This window comes from Rhinopithecus roxellana, chromosome 15 (assembly GCF_007565055.1).
Source record: "Rhinopithecus roxellana isolate Shanxi Qingling chromosome 15, ASM756505v1, whole genome shotgun sequence".
NCBI lineage: Eukaryota > Metazoa > Chordata > Mammalia > Primates > Cercopithecidae > Rhinopithecus > Rhinopithecus roxellana.
Genome location: NC_044563.1, coordinates 16,862,103 through 16,881,010, shown reverse-complemented (window position 1 = coordinate 16,881,010; position 18,908 = coordinate 16,862,103). Strand labels below are relative to the sequence as shown.

Here is an 18,908-nt window from a genome sequence, read left to right as displayed (position 1 = left end):
CCAGCTGGACGTAGCACCTCCCTTATGCACTGACACCCTAGCCCCAGAGTGCCCCTGCTCCCCCAAACCAGGAGGAGCACAAAAAGGATTTCTTAAAACTTTAATTATGAAAAAGGGATGAACAATTGAAGATGGGGGAACCAGCCCCAAACTGGCTGGCGCAGAGGGAGACCAGACGCCAGCCAAACAATAGCAGCAAGGGGAAGACCCCACCCCACAGATGCTCCGCCCCAGCCCTTCCCAGAGACCTTAAATAATTTAAATAGCAGGGATGGCGGAGGGCAGGCCGGGTTGCCCTGGTGTCTGCCCAATGCTAAGACAAGGGGCAGCGCCCGCCCAGCCTCAGCCTCAGCCTCGGGCAGGGCTCTGGGGCTGCTGCAGGGCTGGGAGGTATTTGAGGGCAGCAGCCCCATGGTGGCGGGACAAGTCCTGGTGGAATTCGTCCTTAAGGGCCTGGAGGCAGTCACGATAGGTGGGGCTGGAGCGGAAGCGGGAGATGTCCAGGCTTGGAGCATGGGGCAGATGGATGGTGAAGGCCTCGGGCAGCACCAGGAGCTCATATTCCTGCAGGGTGGGGCAGAGGAGCAGTGGCTACCTGGCTTGCCTGGCCTGCGGGGAAGGTGCAGCTCCAGAAAACAGGCTTACCCTGTAGCCCCTGAGAGCTAAAGTAAGGGCCAAAGGGCAGATGATTTTAGTTCTACAGAAGGAGGATATTTCTAACAGTGCCGCCCAGCAGTGTGGTCCCCCAGGCAGGTGTCATGAGTTCCCTGGACCTGGAGGTGCTCGAATCAAAGGTGGTGGCAGCAAGCTGCCCTCCTCACCTGGGCATCCAGCTCCACAATGTGAGCCACCTTGTTCCAGCCGAAGCCCACAAAGCGAGGGTCATAGCGGGGACAGTCACGCGGCACCACCACGTAGGGTTCATAGTCGGCCGCCCATTGCACACGGTACGGGGCCTGAGCTTCCCGCCAGCGGGCATAGTCTGTGGGTGCGTGGCCCCGGGGCCACTCGTGGTACCTGTGCAGCAGGGTCAGGTGGGAGCCAGGCTGAGGCTAGGAGCTTGTGGGTAGTGGGAGCCAGTGTGGGCAAGTGAGTGGAGTGGGCAGAGAAGTAGCCTTTCCTACCTGAAGGTGTAGAGAGCGCCCACATCCAGCAAGGCCAGCAGCTCCACCTTGGAATGGGGGAAGCTGAAGCGGTAGTGCAGGGTCTCGAATGCCGGCACCACCAGCGCTGCCTTTCGCTGGCTGCCCAGCCCCAGCTGCTCAATGGAGGCCCTGAGGAGGAGCACCCATGAGCAGGGGAGAAGAGTGGAGCCTCCAGGACTGGGCCAGTGACCCTCATCAGGGCATTAGCCACAGGACCCGTCCACCATGGGCCATCTTGCCCAATGCGACGGGTGGATACAACCACAGGTGGAGCTGCTGTTGAAGCTGGCCCTGGCCTCCCTGTTGACAGAAACAGCCTAATACAAACCCCACTTGACAGAGGCCACTGAAAAGGAGCAGGGACATGGAAGCCTGGGGTCCCACTCGTGCCCTGTCCACATCCACCCCATACACTGTTCCCCTTCCTGCCTGCTGGCCCACCTGAGGTAGTCATAGAGAGAATAGGCAGGCAGGAAGTCAATGTCACTGAGGAAGACGTAAGGTGTGAGGGCCTGGGCCAAGGCCACGTTGCGGAGCTGGTTGACAGGGTACAGGGGCCCCTCACGGTACACCACGTGGTAGGCCACGTCCTGCCGGGCAGCAAGCACTGGTGAGGCCTCGATGAAACGCAGGAACTGCTGAGCTTCTGCGTCTGTCAGGTACAAGGCCAGGCTCATGGGGCCAGGCCAGTGCCTGCACAGGGCTTCCAACATCTGCAGCCTATGGGAAGGGGGAGGTCAGCACAGCTCTGCCCCTCTTGCACAGCTCAGGGAGGCCTGAAAAACCTCCCCAGTTAGCTGCTGCTGCCACCTCCTCAAGTGACTTACTGAGCACCCTTCAAATACTTATAGAGCCAATCTGATTGAATCTTCACAACTACCCCCACCAGGTGGGTACTTTCTCATTTGAGAGAGAAAACTAGGGGCCAGAGAGACGAAGACTTGCCCATGGTCCCACGGCAACCAAGGGACAGCTCCGGGCATCTGAATGACTCCAGAGCCCAAGCTCTTTCCACCATATCCAATGTTTCCAACTTCTGGAACTCCCTGAGGGCCAGGCAGCTCACTACCACAGCAGCAGGCTGCCAGATGGAACCCCCTCTCAGAAATGTCCAACCCAGCCCATGCCATACTCCCTGGGCTGCCCTCTGCACCCTCACCGGTCCATGGACAGCTGGGCCACAAGGGTGACATCGTGAGGCCGGGGGGGTGGCGGCTCATGGGGCAGGAAAGTGACGTGCACACGGTGCACAGTGAGCTGCTGCTGCCGGAATTCAAAGCAGGGGTCTTCCTCATCAAGTTGTGCCAGGGCCTGCTGTAACTGAGGGGATAAGGGGTGACAAGGACGAGGGGTAGGGCAGAATGACACATCCCCCAGACAAGGCTGGGTCCCACCAAAGCAGAGAGGAGCAGGGGAAGGTAGCTCCTTCGCACCTGCTCAGCACCAGGCGGGGGCTGGCTGGGGCACCCAAAGAGCTCTCTCCGTAGCAGGTTCCCATCGTACTCCAGGAAGGTCAGATAGAAATTGCGGAAGAATTCCACGTGCTTGTTCTTCACCTGAAGCTTCTTTGGCGAGTTCCAGTGGATCACCTGGGACCCGGGAGGGTGTTGGGGCCATGGGAGCAGGGAGCAGGAGTCCCCATCCATGGCCCCCCACCAGCACGCAGCCTCCTGTCCCACTCACCTTGAGGTCAGACGCCGCAGAGTAGCAGCGCTCGGCCAGTGTGTGATCTGACAGCTGCACGTTCCAGACGCAAGGTAGAGGCTGCACTAGCCCCGGATGCTCCTTGATCACAGCATTGAAGATGTCCTGAGCAGAGACACCCATCACACCCCAGCCCCCAGCCTGCCACACCCCACCCGGCAAGGCTTCCCCAGACCTGGTCAGCCAGTGAGGTGGCAGGCAGGGTAAGGAGCTCCCGCCTGGCCGTCAGCCTCCACATCTGCTCCCAGCCAGCCTGCCGGAGCCGGTCCAGCCGCAGTAGGATCACACCTGCCAATGAAGAGATGCTGTCATGCCTACGTGGGATGACCAGCTCCTGGGGGACATGAGGGTCATGAAGGTGTCCTCTGTTTTTTGACTTACTGGTATTTTCTGACTGTTCAGACATGATCATGGACTACCGCTTGTTTTTTGTTGTTTTGTTTTGTTTTTTGTTTTGTTTTTTAGAGACAGGGTCTTGCTTTGTCACCCAGGCTAGAGTGGTGCAGTGGCACAATCATGGCTCACTGCAGCCTCGAGTTCCCAGGCTCAAGCAAACCTCCCACCTCAGCACCCCACCACAATCCCCACCAACTAGCTGGGACTGCAGGTATGCCACCACACTTGTTCTTTTTATTTATTTACTTATTTATTTATGAGATAGAGTCTCGCTCTATTGCCAAGGCTGGAGTGCAGTGGTGTGAACTCGGCTCACTGCAACCTCCGCCTCCTGGGTTCAAGTGATTCTCCCTCCTCAGCCTCCCAAGTAGCTGGGATTACAGGTATGTGACACCACCCCCGACTAATTTTTGTATTTTTAGTGTAGGTGGGGTTTCACCATCTACACATCACCATGTTGGCCAGGGTGGTCTCGAACTCCTGACCTCAAGTAATCCGCCCACCTTGGCCTACCAAAGTGCTGGGATTACAGGCATGAACCACCATGCCTGGCCAATTTTTTAATGTTTGTAGAGACAAGGGTCTCACTATGTTGCCAAGGCTGTTCTCGAACTCATGGGCTCAAGCGATTCTCCCACCTTAGCCTCCCAAAGTGCTGGGATTACAGGCATGAACCATTGCACCCAGCTTGCTCGTAGACTACTTTTGTCAACAGTCAATCCTCTTGGGGGTGAAGAGGAGGCGCTGTCCAGCTTACAGAGCACATCCATGGCCTTCTTCTCACACTTGGTGAGCCCAGGGCTGTTAGAATTATCCTCCATTTAATGGACAAGAAAACTGAGGCTCAGAGGGAGCAGGAGAGCTGGCCAAAGTCATCCAGCACACACAGGACTGTTGGAACTGCTGTCTGTCTCTTCATCCAGGGTTCTTTTCACAGCAATGTTCTTCCTGGGGGGCTTCCTAGCATTCTGTGCCCCACCCAAACCGAGGGGCCCAAGGGCCAGCAGACCACCCCCCCTGCCTCCCCTCACCACTGTCCCCACCTGTGTTAAATCCCCGGCCCAAGGCAGGCCAGGGCCTGTGGTTCTTCCAGAGGTTGCCCAGGTACCAGTCACTCTGGTTCTCCACGAGACCGATCGCCTGCGTGTCTGGGAGGGGAGGGGGCAAGGGAGCTGTCTGAGGCTGCCACAGGACCTGGGCTCAGGGCTAGATGCAGGGGTCGTGGGCAGGCCAGGCAGGCTCCCAGGCCTCTCACCAGAAAAGTGAGCAAAGAGTGCCCAGAGCTCCGAGATGTCAGAGGCGAAGGTGACATCTGTGTCCAGGACAATGACGTGGGCCAGCTCAGCGGGCAAGGCACTGGGCAGCACCAGCTTCATTAGCCCATAGAGGCCGGAGTAGTGCTTGTTGGGGATCCAGGAGACCTGGGACTGTGTGGGGGAAAGGCAGGGGATGAGATGGCAGAGGGGCCTATGAGCACCAGAACACACGCTTGGAGGGACACAGAGGGGAGGGGGTGAAACCCCAAAAAGAGAGGGGTTTGCGCTTCAGTAGGTGGATGGGACTGAGGATTCTCTTCTTCAACCCCACCACGCCCTGGAGAGAGGAAAGCGGTGGACACAGCTAGCGGGAGCGGGGAAGGGCTGGGCCCCTGCCTTGAGCTCCTCCGCGTTGTAAAAGCTGACATGGACAGCAGGCACCATCCACGTGTGGAAGAGCATCTCCAGGATGTTTCTGGCCACAGCATCAGTTACCAAGTGGAGGTGCAGTGGATTTTTCCTTTTGGGTGGGCAGAGAGGAAGCCTGAGAGGCCCCAGCAGGAGCAACACCGGACAGCCCCCACCCCGAGAGGCGTAGAGATGGAAGCGCCATCTGCAAAGAGCTTTTGCACGCCCAGCTCAGGATGTTCTTACAACCGCCCTTCAAGGGAGGAAGGGGACACTGTCCTCACGTCACAGATGAGGAAGCTGAAGCTCTGAGACCAGCAGCGTGTCCCAGACTTTGTCCCTTCCCCACTCCTGACCCTCCTCCACGGACACCTGGCTGTACCTGTAGAAGAGCATGGACTTCACCAGGGTGATGACGTCTCGGCTGGAGTTATGCCCCGCACACACGATGGCCACATGCAAGAGCTGGGAAGGGACGCCCAGGTCGGCAGCAGGCCCCCCTTCGCGAGGCGGTGAGGACCCATGGTTGAGCTGCCCCACCCCGCAGCAGAGACGGAAAGAGTGTGCTGACGGGGCAGCAGGAGCCAACCCTTCATTTCAAATGGGGAAACTGAGGTCGGGAGCAGAGAAGTTGCACGTCCGAGGCGCGCCCCAGCCGGCTGGCCAGTGCTGGACAAACGCCAGGTGTTGTGATTCTCGCAGCTGTCCAAGAGGCTGGGCTGGGTGGCGGCGTCCCCGGGACTCCCGCCGCAGGGGCCGCGCGCACCTACCTCGCACTTGGACGGCCGCGGCGGCGGCGGGCCGCAGTCGGAGCGGTTGTGGTCCCCGGGGCCAGCCCCCGGGTCTCCGTCGAGGGCGGCGGCTCTCCGCAGCCTCCCGTCTGGGGGGACACGTAGCATGAGCGGGCCGGGGAAGCATCCCGGGGCCCCCGCTCGCCCGCCCTGCTTGCGGCGCTCACACCCCAGATCCCCACCGAACAGGAGGAATCCGAACAGCAGCAGCAGCAGCAACAGCGCGGCGGCCCCCATCGCCCGGGGGCGCCCTCGGGGCAGCATGGCCGCCGACGGGGGCGCTCAGGGAGGGGCGCGACCCGGGGCTGCAGGCTCCATCGCAGGCCCTGCGGACCGAGGGGAGAGATAGGAGACTCAGCCCTGGGCGGCGGGGCCCGACGGCCGGGTTGTACGGCTCGCGCCAAGCCTTCCCTCACCTGCTCCAGCGGCTCCCGGGCCGGGCCCTGCGCTCGCCACCTTCGGCCAGGGTGCGGGGACCGGGAGAGAGGCGCGGGCCGGTCCCGCCCCCGACCTGGGCTCAGGTTTCACCTCGGCAGGGCTGAGCGCGAAGGGGCGGGGTGACCCCCCCGGGGTCCTTGCCCCGCCCCCTGCGCCGGCGTCCGACGGTTCCCCAACCCGCGAGGAGCCCCGGAAGACTCCTTCTGGGCTGAGTTTCCCACCAGGACGCGGGGAGGGCTGGGGAAACTGGAGCAGCCACCTGCGAAGGCCCAGGCCCCGCTACCTGCCCTGCCCCCGCTCTGAGGCCCCGTCTCCTCCCCTCACTCCCCAAGGGGAGGGGCCAGTGTCCCCGGGCCCGGGATCAAAGACGCGGCCGGAGCTCGACACGAGGGAGGGGGAGCGGGCTGGAATGCAGGCCGCGGGGGTCCGGGACACCTGCTCTGGGGACAGGGGCGGAGCCGGCCGACACCTGCCCCAGAGCCGCCAGGCACCTGAAGCCTTCGCCTAACTCCCCCACTCTCAGTGCAGGTGGCCTAGCCAGGCCCTGCCGGCGCCGCCAGGACAAAGCCGCCTTGTGAAGGCCGCCTCCCGCCCGGGAGCTGGCGAGGGGCCCCAGACGCGGGCGGCCTAAACTGCCTGGGCTGGGCCGGGGATCCCCACTCTTGTCCAAATCGTCGTGATTGTGCAGGGGCGCCCCGGCCTGGAGCTCGTCTTTCCTCCCTCTCCCCCGCGCACCCCATAGCAGGCCAGGGAAGGGGTGGAGGGTGCTTTGGACCCTAAACCAGAACAGCGTGCCAGGCCCTGTGCTAAGGGTTTAACCACCCTCGATCAATCCTATGATGCGGGCTGATTCTCCCCCAAAGAGTTTAAGTGACCTGCACCCTTCGGCCCCTCCCGTCTCAAGCGGCCCCACTCATCCCCCTTCCCCAGGCTCAGCGCTGCAGAAGCAGCTTCCTTGCTCCTCCTCCGGAAGGGTCTCCCGCCCCAGGACGTGCCCTTGACGTTCCTTCTGGCAGCGGAGCCTCCCAGGGCTGGCTAGCACTCATGGAAAGTTGAAGTTGTTTGCTTGTTTATTGCTGGTCTCCCTCCCAGAATGTAAGCTGCTCACGGGACTGGAACCTTGTCTGTCCAGTCCCCAGTGCCCAACCAGGGCCTGCACATACCAAGTGCTCAATACGTGTGGAAAGTGGATTGGAATGAGAATCTCCCTCCCTTGACCTTGGAAAGGGGGTTCAGGCTGTGTCCTTTGCCCAACTTCTGGCTGCAAAAACTGAGGCAAACTCAAAAGAAGCTGTGGAAAGCAGCCCAGCCTGAGACCCCACAGTCTCCTCCTCTGTGAGGCCAGGAGCCTTCCTCTGGGAGATGGGGAAGGTCAGGCTTTGAGTCTCTGGAGGGCAGGGATAATGGTTGCTATGGAGACTGATGGCGGCTCTTGTACACCCGGGAATTGAGAAGGGCCATGCAAGGGCCACTCAGGCATCTGGAGCTTGAGCCTCCAGCCTCCCTGATCTTCATCTCTAGCCTAAAGTTGGGGTGGGGGAACGTGATTCCCTCTCCAGGATCCTCAACAGAGACTGTTTGTGGGGGTTAAACATGTGGGACCAGGCCAGGGACAGTGGCCCATGCCTGTAATCCCAGCACTTTGGAAGGCCAAGGCGGGTGAATTTTTGAGACCAGGAATTCGAGACCAGACTGGTCAATGTGGCCAGACTCTATGTCCACAAAAAATACAAAAAATAGCTGGGTGTGGTGGCATGCGCCTACTACTTGGGAGGCTGAGGTAGGAGGATTACCTGAACCCAGGAGGTCAAGGCTGCGGTGAGCCGTAATCATACCTCCGCACTCCAGCCTGGGTGACAGAGATCTCGTCTCTAAAAACAAACAAACAAACACCATGTGGGTCCAGGTAGAGCACACACACAGTTGGGGGCTGGCCCAGGATGAGTCTTCAGTAAAGGGGCCGGGGAAGTCAGTGCAGGAAGCTGGGTCTGCAGATCTCACTGTGGTCACTCACAATGCTGGCCCTTCTTCTGGCTCAGCCTCACCACTCAGGGAAACTGAAGTGCTGAGATGCCTTCTAGGCCCCCAAGGGGTTGTTCTAGGGGCGTGGAGGGAGAAAGAGACAAGTATGGGCATATAAAGGGGTGCTGTTCCTCTTGGCCTAAGACCCATTTTGACCCAGCTCTGCCCAGGACTTTGCTGTGTGACCTTAGACCAGTGAGGCTCCCTCTCTGGGCCTCTGGTACTCTCATCTGTACATGTTGGACTGGTCTACCTCTCTTCCCCTGTGACTTGGGGCAAATTGAAGGAGATATGATACAGCTCAACCTGCCCAAAAATCCTTCCAGCCCAACAAGATGGCCAAGTCCAGGCAGGGGGCCAGGGAGCAGGGGAGGGGCCACCCTAGGAGCCTCCTGCACACACGGCAACTCTTTGTCTCTGGGGCCTAATCAGGCCTGGGATCTAGAGAGGAAATTCAGGCAGACCTGCTGCTGCCAACCTGGCTGGGCCCATGCTCCCCCTCCCAGTTCTGGAGGGAGGGAGGAGAAACTGGTTCCAGCCCAAGCCCCTACCTATTCTGTCCTGGAGAGTCTGCCCTTCTCCCCTCCACACCTTGCTCTCCTCAGAAACAGGACCTCAAGCCCAAGGAGTGCTGAAGAACCTCAAATTCTCCCTCCATACCCTCTCCACAGCTGCAGAGGGAGGGCTGGAAGAGTGGCCAACCTGGAGGTTTTAGGAACAAGTTCATTAAGATGTTGGGGCATGGTGGCTCATACCTAGCACTTTGGGAGGCTGAGAGGCAGGCGGATCACCTGAGGTCAGAAGTTCGAGACCAGCCTGGCCAACATGGTGAAACCTTGTCTCTACTAAAAGTACAAAAATTAGTTGGGCATGGTGGCAGGCGCCTGTAGGCTCAGCTAATCGGTAGGCTGAGGCAGAAGAATCCCTTGAACCTGGGAGGCAGAGGTTGCAGTGAGCTGAGATTGCACCATTGCACTCCAGCTGGGCAACAGAGTGAGACTCTGTCTCAAAAACAAACAAACAAAAAACAAAGTGGGGCAGAGGAAGGGAGAAGGAGCCTCTCCCTTCCTCTTGAGGGCCCTGAGCCTAGGTCCTAATCCCAGTTGCTAACTGGCCTCATGACCAAGGAGCCTCAACATGTCACAGCTCTTGTGGGCTGTGGGCAGTAGGAGAGAGGTCACTGCCACTGGAGACCTGCCTTGTGGCCCGTTTGGCCAGTGCCTTGCTGTGCCATGTGGGACAAATCCTTTCCCCTCCTTATTGGCCTCTAATTTCCCATCTGTGAACAGTTCATAGCAACTTGGGGTTGCTGGGAGGAGGGTAAGCAAGCCTGGCATCCAGAGGGTGGCCAGAAATGATGCCGACAATGCCCATGACCACCTCCTCCCTGGTCACCTTTCCCTGCGTCTTTGTTCTTTGATGTGAGTAGAGGGCAGCTCTAATCCCCCACCTGATAGAGAAGAAAACTAAGCTATGGAGTAGGGTGGGGTGAGGCAGTGGAAGGAAGGCTGTGGTTTCCTGGTGAGGTGTAATGCTTAGACCTGGTCTCTAAAAATAAAATTAAAGTTTAAAAAAATGAATAAAAATAAACCGCCTAGTCTCTGAGGTCAGAAAAGACCAGCACTCAAATTTTGGCTGGGCGTTCTTAAACGGATGCTTTCTTCATCTGGAGATACCTGGTGGAGAGGATTAGATAAAATAATGCATTACTATCCTCAGGGTACCATAAATCCGCTGGCCCGCTCCCCCAGCGCGCTGGCCCACTGCTTCACCCTTGCCACGCCCCTTTCCCCGCAGCCAATCAGCGGCTGCCTCCCCAGAGCGCCAGTTCCCTGCACCACTCGCCGCAGCTCTCCCGATGCCACCCGTTCCAGGGAGGCTGCTTGGTTTGGGAAGGTATTCCGCAGGGGTCGCCCCCTCCCTTGGGGCGCAGCTGAGGACTGCGAGGTGCGTCCGAGGGCCGAAAAGCTGAGATCGATTTTGAGTTCAAGGATCAAGTCTGCCCTCAAACCATTTTACAGATCGGGAAATCCGAGACGCAGAGAAGGGACACTCCCGCCCAAGGGCCCCCTAGCCGAGAGAAGCCCGGGCCAGGGCTTTCTTCGCGTCTGTGGGAATGCAGGCGCCCGCCCTTGGGGGGCACAGTGCATACGGGAGCTGGGGCCGAAACCGCAGCACTAACTGTGCTGTCTAGGGCATCGAGACGACACTAGGGCGCTGGATTCCTTACTGCCTCAGTTTCCCCAGCACCACCTTTGTTGAGGAAACGGAGGTGGGGATACTGGCCGAACGTGCGCCTGCTGAGACACAGTCCGACTGCATTTAGACGCCCGCATCTCTCCAAATCTGATCGAGGCTCCTTTTTTCAAGAACCCGCTGTCTCCCAGCCCTTTAAAGTCCGGTCCTGCCGTTCGAGTCTCTCGGCGTTCCATTGGAAAGACTCGGGGCTCCAGCTCCCTTCTCTAGAATGAACTGCTCTGACTGCCGCCCAGCTTTCCCGGAGCGTTAACTACGCAGGCGCAAGGGCAGCCAACCCAGTAAATGGAAGAGCTGGGTGCCGAACACGCTGGGCGGGTCAGGGGCGGCGAGCGTGCTAACCAATGACTTGAGGGAGTAGGGGGTCGGGTTTGGGCCCTCAGTTGCTAAGCGCTACCCGAGTGGGAAGTGGTTCAAGAGATGGGGTGAAGGGTGGTTCACCGGCTCTTCAAGTCACCAGCCTTCTCGCCCGCGGAAGTTAAGCAACCGAGAGGTGGGCCTAAGACCGGAAGCAGGAAGGAGGGCGCAGGAAGCAGGGCGCTGCAGGCTGTCGTACGGTCCTTCCGTGGATCTGTTGGTGCCGAGGGCAGGATGGAGAAGCTGCGGCTCCTGGGCCTCCGCTACCAGGAGTACGTGACTCGTCACCCGGCCGCCACGGCCCAGCTGGAGACGGCAGTGCGGGGCCTCAGTTACCTGCTGGCAGGTGCCACCTTGACCTTTGATCCGTGCCTTCTGGGCCCTGACCTATGACCCCAGTGGCCCCCTTCCCTGCGGAGTCAGGGTAGTGATCGCTGTGCTTGAGAAGACCCATCCAAGTTCCCAAAGGGCGTAGGGAGGGGACGTCCGGGACCCGAAGACTGTGAGGCAGATGCTCGCTCACACTTCCCTCTGTACCCTCTCCCCAGGTCGATTCGCCGATTCGCACGAGCTGTCAGAGCTGGGTGAGCCGGGCTCTGGGGGTGGGGGATGGGGGATCGGCTGCCTGGCCCCAGGTGAGTTCCCCAGAGCGGGTGAACACCCCAACCCGAGGTCCTGGGCTGCCCGTTAGACTTCTTGTGCTAAGACTGAATCGGAACAAGGTCTGTTGTTCACTGTCCTGGGCCCTCCATGTCCCTAAGTCAAGAGACACGCCTGGGGACCTTATCTGAGTATTCACTACTGGCCAGGAGCTGGGCTAAGTACCTTTCTTACCTTTACTTGTTAATCCTCCCTATAATCATATTAAGTAGTAATGTTATTGTCCTCACTGTCCATTTAAGGAAGAAGTTCAGTGAGGTTAGAGAACACCCACTGATGGTCCCAGAACCAAGATTCGAGTCTAGATCTCCCAGATTCCAGGATTCCCAGATTGTAACTACCTCAAGAGTGTTTGCCCAGTGACTGCGGTCACAGTCCTGAAAGAATGAACTGGGTTTTGAAAAGCAGAGGTGAGGCCAGGTGCAGTGGCTCACACTTGTAATCCCAGCCACTTTGGGAGGCAGAGGCGGGTGGATCGCCTGAGGTCAGGAGTTCGAGACCAGCCTGGCCAACATGGTGAAACCCCATCTCTACTAAAAATACAAAAATTAGCTGGGCATGGTGGCAGGTGCCTGTAGTCCCAGCTACTTGAGAGGCTGAGGCAGTAGAATCGCTTGAACCCAGGAGGCAGAGGTTGCAGTGAGCCGAGATCGTGCCATTGCACTCCAGTCTGGGCAACAAGAGCAAAACTCTGACTCAAAAAAAGTAAGAGAGAAAAAGGAAAAGTGGAGGTGGAATAGACCCTCAGGGACAGGCTGCCGAGAGAGAAAAGGCCAGGAGGAAGGACCGCATATCTGTGGCAGTTCAGAGAGCAATGGGCAGTTGTGGGCAGCTGGATGACCAGTGCCATCCAACAGGGCAGTAGCTGGCTTGTCACTGAGATTGACCCATCCTTTCTTGGTCCAACCACCCTTGTGAGATCATGCTGGGGAGAGGGGAGTGCTGAGGAAGTGGGTGGAGAGGCAGGCTGGTTTCCACATAGTCTGTGGGTGTCTGAGCAGAGCAGGTGACAGGTGATCCCTGCAGCTCTGGTGAGAAGGTGAGAAGGATGGAGGTTGCAGAGCCAGCCTCTCAAGGCGACACTCTACCTCTCAGTGTACTCCGCCTCTAACCTGCTTGTGCTGCTCAATGATGGGATCCTACGGAAGGAGCTTCGGAAAAAGTTGCCTGTGGTGAGAATTCTGCCAGGAACAGGGTGGGAAGCATGGGGACTCAGGAATGAAATAGTAGCAGCTAGCCCGTGCATGCCGCACATGTCTCATGGAGTATGAGACAGGCCTGTATCCATCTGAGCCTCAACCATCTCATTAGGTGAGCTGTGAAGTGTGAGTATTCCATCTGAGATGAAGAGACTGTCTCAGATGAAGAGAGGTAGAGTCAGTTGTTTCAGGTCCCCCAGCCTGTTAGTGGTGGAGTTGGTGTTTGAACTCACACCTGCACAGTTAGGCTTGGAAAGGGGCAGGTCCACATCTCTTGTCAGAGAAGCTCCCTCCCAGGAGAAGGGCCTGGGACTATAGGCAGCTCCCTGATTCTTGGCGTGGGGTTCTTGCAGTCACTGTCCCAGCAGAAGCTGCTGACATGGCTGAGCGTGCTGGAGTGCGTGGAGGTGTTCATGGAGATGGGAGCTGCCAAGGTGTGGGGCGAAGTGGGCCGCTGGCTTGTCATCGCCCTCATCCAACTGGCCAAGTAGGTTGGGATTGTGGAGGGGGTCCTGGGTTGGGGTGACGCAGGCCAACTACACAGATGGTGCTCAGCAGAGCATCCCTGACCTCCCGCCGGCTAGCCACCTCCCCACAGCCCTGACATACTCCCCGACCCAGGGCTGTACTGCGGATGCTCCTGCTGCTCTGGTTCAAGGCTGGCCTCCAGACCTCACCCCCCATCGTTCCACTGGACAGAGAGACCCAGGCACAGCCCCCGGGTGAGCTACTTCCCCAAGCCCTAGAGCGGAATGGGCCGTGGGACTAACTTGAGGATTTAGATCCAACCAGCGTGAATACGGTAGTATCTGTTTATGGAGCACACCTGACTCCATCAACTCTGTTCTCATTGCCCTATATTCGACGAAAAAGACAGTGATGCGGCTAGGGACAAAATCAGAACACAAACCCAGTACTTGTGATGGCCAGAGTCATTCATTTTTGTGGCCGGCAGGAAGAGGGAACAGATGGGATGCTGCCAACCTCGCCTCTGGGCCTGGTTCTGTGTCCAGAGCCACAGCCTGTAGAGGCAGGAGGCAGGACACCCGCCACATCTGTCCCTTCAGGGCTTTGAGCCCATCCCGTCAGCTTCTGGGCCTCACTCTCTGGACATTGAGTGGGGGCAGTTCATTGCCTCTCATCATGATTGTTTTGAAGGCAAAGGGTTGAGAGGAAACAGCCCCTCTGGTGCTGTGGTCCCCATAGATGTGGTCAGGCTGGGCCCTCCCTGCCTTGCCTGTGCATGGGTTCCGGGAGGCTGGTTCTGGCCACAGCTATGCTGAGCTTTCCCCAGGCCAGGGAGGGCTGCAGAGTGCTTTCCTCTGTGGACAGGTCTTGTGCTGAGCCACCCCCCCGATTGTAGTTCCCTTGACTCAGCTGTTGCCATAGTAGAAGCTCATCCGTTCTCCCTTTAGCCCCTGAGCATTCACTGCATGCATGTTCTTTGCAGGCTCCGCTGGAAGCATGTCACTCTGACTGTATGGCCTTCTGTCTATCCCTGCTAGATGGTGACCACAGCCATGGCAGCCATGAGCAGTCCTACGTGGGGAAGCGGTCAAACCGGGTGGTGCGAACCCTCCAGAACAGTAAGTGGAGGATGTGGCTGGCCTGGGCACCTAGGTGCTGTGTCTGCCTGGGCCTGAGGGACTGGCTTTGGTCAGCAGCCACCTTCCCCTGCCCCAGCCTGGGCCTGGCTCGCTCATCTGCTGCCCTTCTGTTCTAGCGCCGTCCCTGCACTCCAGGCACTGGGGAGCTCCCCAGCAGCGGGAGGGATGGCAGCAGCAGCACCACGAGGAGCTGAGTGTGACCCCCACCCCCCTAGGACTGCAGGAGACCATCGCAGAGTTTTTGTACATTGCCCGGCCGCTGCTGCACTGTATCCTTAGCGTGGGGCAGGATAGGGCTGGCACTGTGGGCTGGGGATTGAGTGGGGGGTGCGCTGAGCAAGGTCCCTGTGCTGGAGACATCCTTGACGCCTTGGCCGTCAGTGCTTAGCCTGGGGCTGTGGGGTCAGAGGTCATGGAAACCCTGGTTCTTGGCTGGTGTTGTGGATGTGACCAGGTGAGCCTGGGCCCGCCCGGGGCTCCACTCTCCTCTGGGCTTTCTGCTACAATCCCAGCCTCACGTAGGCGGGGCGGTAGCAGCCCCTGCTCCTCCTGTTGCTGCCCCTCTGGACACCCAGCCCATGGCTCCTCCCCTTCCGTGGGCCTAGATCATGCCCCTGGCCCTGACCATGTCCTACCTGCCTCCCAGCCTGAGCCTCCTGAGTGACAGAAAGGGCCTGACCCGGAGGGAACGGCGGGAGCTGCGGCGCCGGACCGTCCTGCTGCTCTACTACCTGCTCCGCTCTCCGTTCTACGACCGCTTCTCCGAGTGAGCACCCAGGCCACCCTCAGCCAGGGAGAGGGCCAGCAGGCGGGCACTGGTGCTCCGGTCCCTGCTGGTGCCTTCCCTCCCCCACGCCTCATCCAGGCTTCACCGAGCACCCACTGTGTGTTGTCTGGGTGGCAGTCAACCGATGCCAGCCATCCCGCCCGCAGAGCTCTGCGGGCCATCAGGCCCCTTGAGCAGGAACTTAAACATTGGTTGGCAGGAGAGGCACTGAGGGCAGGGCTAAGGGCATTGCCAGGTGGCCCACAGGGATGGCAACAGGGTGAGCACCCCTGGCCTCTAGCTCATTTCCACTTTTCCTACCAAATAGTTTGGCTTATCCTCACTTCTCAGAGGAGGACCTGGAGGTTCAAGGAGGTTGGACAACTTAAAGACACCCAGCTGGCCAGTGGTAGAGCTAGATCCCAAACCCTTGGTCTCCCCTGGCCTTCCCTGCCTGGCCCAGCCCCCACTCAGTCACCTGTGAGGTTCCAGAGCTCCCAGCCTCAGAGAGGCCTGCTGGGTTGAGCAGGGGGCAGCTTGGGACCAGTGCCACTATGACTGTGTGAGGTTAGGCCACAGTCTGATGGGGGAAGCCTGTGCAGTGGCTGGGACTGTGAGACAGACAAGGCTCCCGGGACCCCCTTTGTCTAGGACCTAATAACTGCCTAAAAACTGGCATAGGCTGGGCAGCAGTGGCTCACACCTATAATCCTAGCACTTTGGGAGGTTAAGGCAGGAGGTTTGCTTGAGGCCAGGAGTTTGAGACTAGCCTAGGCAACCCATCTCTACAAAAAAAAAAAGAAATTAAATTAGCCAGACATGGTGGTGTGTGTGTGTAAGTCCCAGCTATTCAGGAAGCTGAGGCATGAGGATCAGGCCAGGAGGTTGAGGCTGCAGTGAGTTATGATCACTCTGCACTCTAGCCTGGGTGACAGAGTAAGTCCCTGTCTCAAAAAAACAAAACAAAACAGAACAACAACAACAACTAAACTGGCATAGTTTAGCCGGGCATGATGCGCCACGCCTGTAATCCCAGCACTTTGGGAGGCCGAGGCAGGCGGATCATGAGGTCGGGAGATGGAGACCATCCTGGCTAATATGGTGAAACCCCATCTCTACTAAAAATACAAAAATTAGCCAGGCGTGGTGGCGGGTGCCTGTAGTCCCAGTTACTCAGAAGGCTGAGGCAGGAGAATCGCTCAAACCCAGGAGGCGGAGGTTGCAGTGAGCCGAAATCGTGTGACTGCACTCCGGTCTGGGTGACAGAGCAATACACCGTCTCTTTTTTTAAAACAAAAAAGAAAAAAGCTTAAGGCTGCTCCTTCCGGACTGCACCCTGGCATCTCTCTGGACCCTGCTCCCTGTCCTTTGGGGAAACAAAGGCCCGCCTTGGCCTCCTAAAGTGCTGGGATTATAGGTGTGAGCCACTGCGCCCACCCAGCCAGCCTTCCTCTTTTCTTTCGTTTTTTGGGATGGAGTTTCACTCTTGTTGTCCAGGCTGGCAGCGTGATCTCGGCTCACCGCAACCTCCGCCTCCCGGGTTCAAGCAATTCTCCTGCCTCAGCTTCCCGAGTAGCTGGGATTACAGGCACGCGCCACCATGCCTGGCTAATTTTGTATTTTTAGTAGAGATGGGGTTTCTCCATGTTGGTCAGGCTGATCTCAAACTCCCGACCACAGGTGATCCGCCTGCCTCGGCCTCCCAAAGCACTGGGATTACAGGCGTGAGCCACTGCACCTGGCCAGCCTTCCTCTTTTCTTGCTGCTCAGACAGACACGTAAGGAGCCAGGCTGCCTTCCAGATGTGTGGCCTTGGGCAGGTTATTTGATGCCCTGTGCTGCATTTCCTCACCTGTAAGGTGGGCCTGATGACAGCACCCACTTTCAGGGGTTCAGTGACTAACGCATACGGCAGTGCGTGGGGCGTAGTAAGCACCTAGGACTATGTATTGTCATCAGCATCCTCATCTTACCCGAGTTCCCCTGTGGAAAACCCTCATCTCTTAAAAATCAGGGCCTTGGCCCTTGCCCTTCCCCTGAACCAAAATGTGCCCTCCTCAGTACTGTGTCCCCTACCGGGGTCCTGACTGCTCTTGTTGGTGGCTTGTGAGGTTTCCATGCAGGCCAGCGCTTCTGCCAGATTGGGGGCTTCCCGAGGGCAGGGTGGGGTTGTCCTCCCTGAACCCTCCTCCATACTGCCCGGGCGCTGCTCCACACATGACCCTCCAGAGGCCTTTGGTGTTGGATGTCGGTGGAAGTTGAAGGAGGAATGGGAGGAGGTGTTGTGGGCCAGCGGCCACCCCGAAGCCGAGCTGGTGGAGGGCGCGGAGGCCAGAGCCAACCCCAGAGGTCTCGTCCGTGTGTACCGGGCTCTGTCCTAGCTCCCAAAAAAGTCACCTTTGTTTTTAGGAATGCGCTGCGTTCAAAAGCGAAGGCCTCTGGGCCTCCTGGTTTGCAGGGACCCCCCCCCAACTCAACTTGTTCCCCATTTATTGCTTCTGCCAGGGCCAGGATCCTCTTCCTGCTCCAGTTGCTGGCCGACCATATCCCTGGCGTTGGCCTGGTCACAAGTAAGCTGGGGTGGGGACGTGATGACTAGTGCTGGGAGGCGCATGCGTGCCACATCTTCTTGACTCCTGTGTATCCTTGCCATTCGATTCTTGGCACAGTCAGGAGAGGAAGTCGGGAAGTCAGGATTGGGTGGGACTATCCCTGGGCATAAGCCAGGGTGGCCTGAGGAGCCAGGGGTGGCTGGAAGGAGGGTGTCCAGTGATGGGGCAACTGTTAGACCACATCAGCTGCCAGCCTTTTTCTGGTCACAGTATCCTGGAGCAATATGGGACCATCTCATCGTGGGGGGATTCAGTGGCAGAGAAGCAGTCCACCGGGCTGCTGAGATCCTCCCTCAGCAGAGGCCCACTGGGCTTGCACTGGGTGACGGGACCTGACTCAGGCCCCTCAGTGCCTACCCTGGCTGAGCTTCCCTGGGCCTGAGGGTCCTTGTCTGTAAATGGTGCCAGAGTCCCCTGCAATGCTGCCTCCCTAGGGGCAGGGCAAGAGAGCCAGCCAGGCTCCTGGGCCGCAGGGGTGAGGTGCTGTATGTGGCGCCACAGCGCAGATTGGGGTCTGGCCCGCCCTGACGTGTCCCTCTCCCACTGCAGGGCCGCTCATGGATTACTTGCCCACCTGGCAGAAAATCTACTTCTACAGTTGGGGCTGACAGACCTCCCGGAAGGAGGGTGTGGGGAGGGGCGGGGCAGGGGGCCCCCTTCCCTAATAAAACTGACTCCAGCAGCGTCCCAGCGTGCGGACTTTCCGTGCCTACCGGCCAGGCCCTGCACACAGCCCTGGTCGCCACCAGCATTCTTCCCAGGACCCCCTTCACTACGCCCTCCTGTGACGATGCCACTGCAACCCGCACCTTGTCACTGCTGGGCCAAGAAGCCTTCACTAGGAGTGGAATCGAGCCTCCTCTCCCACAGAAAGCGGTAACTTCACCTCATGGAGCCCGGGAAGCCGCTTGCTTCGGCAACCACAGGAGCGAACACTGCTGCTCTCTCGCTGGCCCCTGGTGAGGGCAGGAAGGCTTAACCTGGGTGATGACCAAACGCTGCCCAGCGTGTCTTATGGCCGGGGCCTCTGCCTGCCCCTGCTCTGCAGGGTCGTGTGGCTCTGGCAGCCCAAGGCCATGGTGTTGCCAGCCTCCCTATGACAGAGCCTGGTGAACAGTGGGCCTGGCTCCCATACAAGTAGCACTTTAAGCCCTGCATCCTCGGTTGAGAGTAAAAGGCTTTTCTTCCTTAGAAAAAGGATGTCCGGCACCGGCCAGCACTGGGGAGGGAGTGGGAGCTGGACAGGCTTGGGGAGGAAGCCAGGGCCAGTTTAGGCGGTATGAGCTGGGGT

General features: G+C 58.9%; 2 protein-coding genes across 13 annotated transcripts; one reads left to right on the top strand and one right to left on the bottom strand.

The window, feature by feature from the left end:
* Positions 1-86: 86 nt before the first annotated feature.
* Positions 87-6,411, bottom strand: LARGE2 (LARGE xylosyl- and glucuronyltransferase 2). 6 transcript variants are annotated; one of them, XM_030917157.1, is made up of 15 exons: positions 6,117-6,407; positions 5,883-6,026; positions 5,680-5,789; positions 5,292-5,374; positions 4,898-5,021; positions 4,501-4,672; positions 4,289-4,393; positions 3,025-3,137; positions 2,829-2,954; positions 2,579-2,734; positions 2,305-2,465; positions 1,587-1,735; positions 1,125-1,445; positions 822-1,017; positions 87-564 (listed from the first exon to the last, which is right to left on the bottom strand). In XM_030917157.1, exons 2-15 carry the CDS (start codon positions 5,962-5,964, stop codon positions 105-107), a joined length of 2,358 nt encoding a protein of 785 aa, XP_030773017.1. In that variant the 5' UTR covers positions 5,965-6,026; positions 6,117-6,407; the 3' UTR covers positions 87-104. The 6 variants fall into 6 exon arrangements, with proteins under 6 accessions (XP_030773017.1, XP_010369353.1, XP_030773016.1 ...); XM_010371051.2 differs by having other exon boundaries at positions 1,125-1,274; positions 1,587-1,865; positions 6,117-6,405; XM_030917156.1 differs by having other exon boundaries at positions 5,680-6,026; positions 6,117-6,408.
* A 3,573-nt stretch (positions 6,412-9,984) lies between these two features.
* Positions 9,985-18,808, top strand: PEX16 (peroxisomal biogenesis factor 16). Of its 7 annotated transcripts, none has more exons than XM_030917427.1 (11): positions 9,991-11,119; positions 11,322-11,357; positions 12,529-12,605; positions 12,986-13,119; positions 13,217-13,354; positions 14,083-14,218; positions 14,356-14,508; positions 14,621-14,693; positions 14,886-15,005; positions 17,511-17,575; positions 18,167-18,807. In XM_030917427.1, the coding sequence occupies exons 4-11, from the start codon at positions 13,012-13,014 to the stop codon at positions 18,223-18,225; spliced, it is 852 nt and encodes a 283-aa protein (XP_030773287.1). In that variant the 5' UTR covers positions 9,991-11,119; positions 11,322-11,357; positions 12,529-12,605; positions 12,986-13,011; the 3' UTR covers positions 18,226-18,807. The 7 variants fall into 7 exon arrangements, with proteins under 7 accessions (XP_030773285.1, XP_030773287.1, XP_010369352.1 ...); XM_010371050.2 differs by having other exon boundaries at positions 10,001-11,119; positions 13,254-13,354; positions 14,138-14,218; positions 18,301-18,808; XM_010371049.2 differs by having other exon boundaries at positions 10,001-11,119; positions 13,254-13,354; positions 14,138-14,218; positions 18,167-18,305.
* Positions 18,809-18,908: the final 100 nt, after the last annotated feature.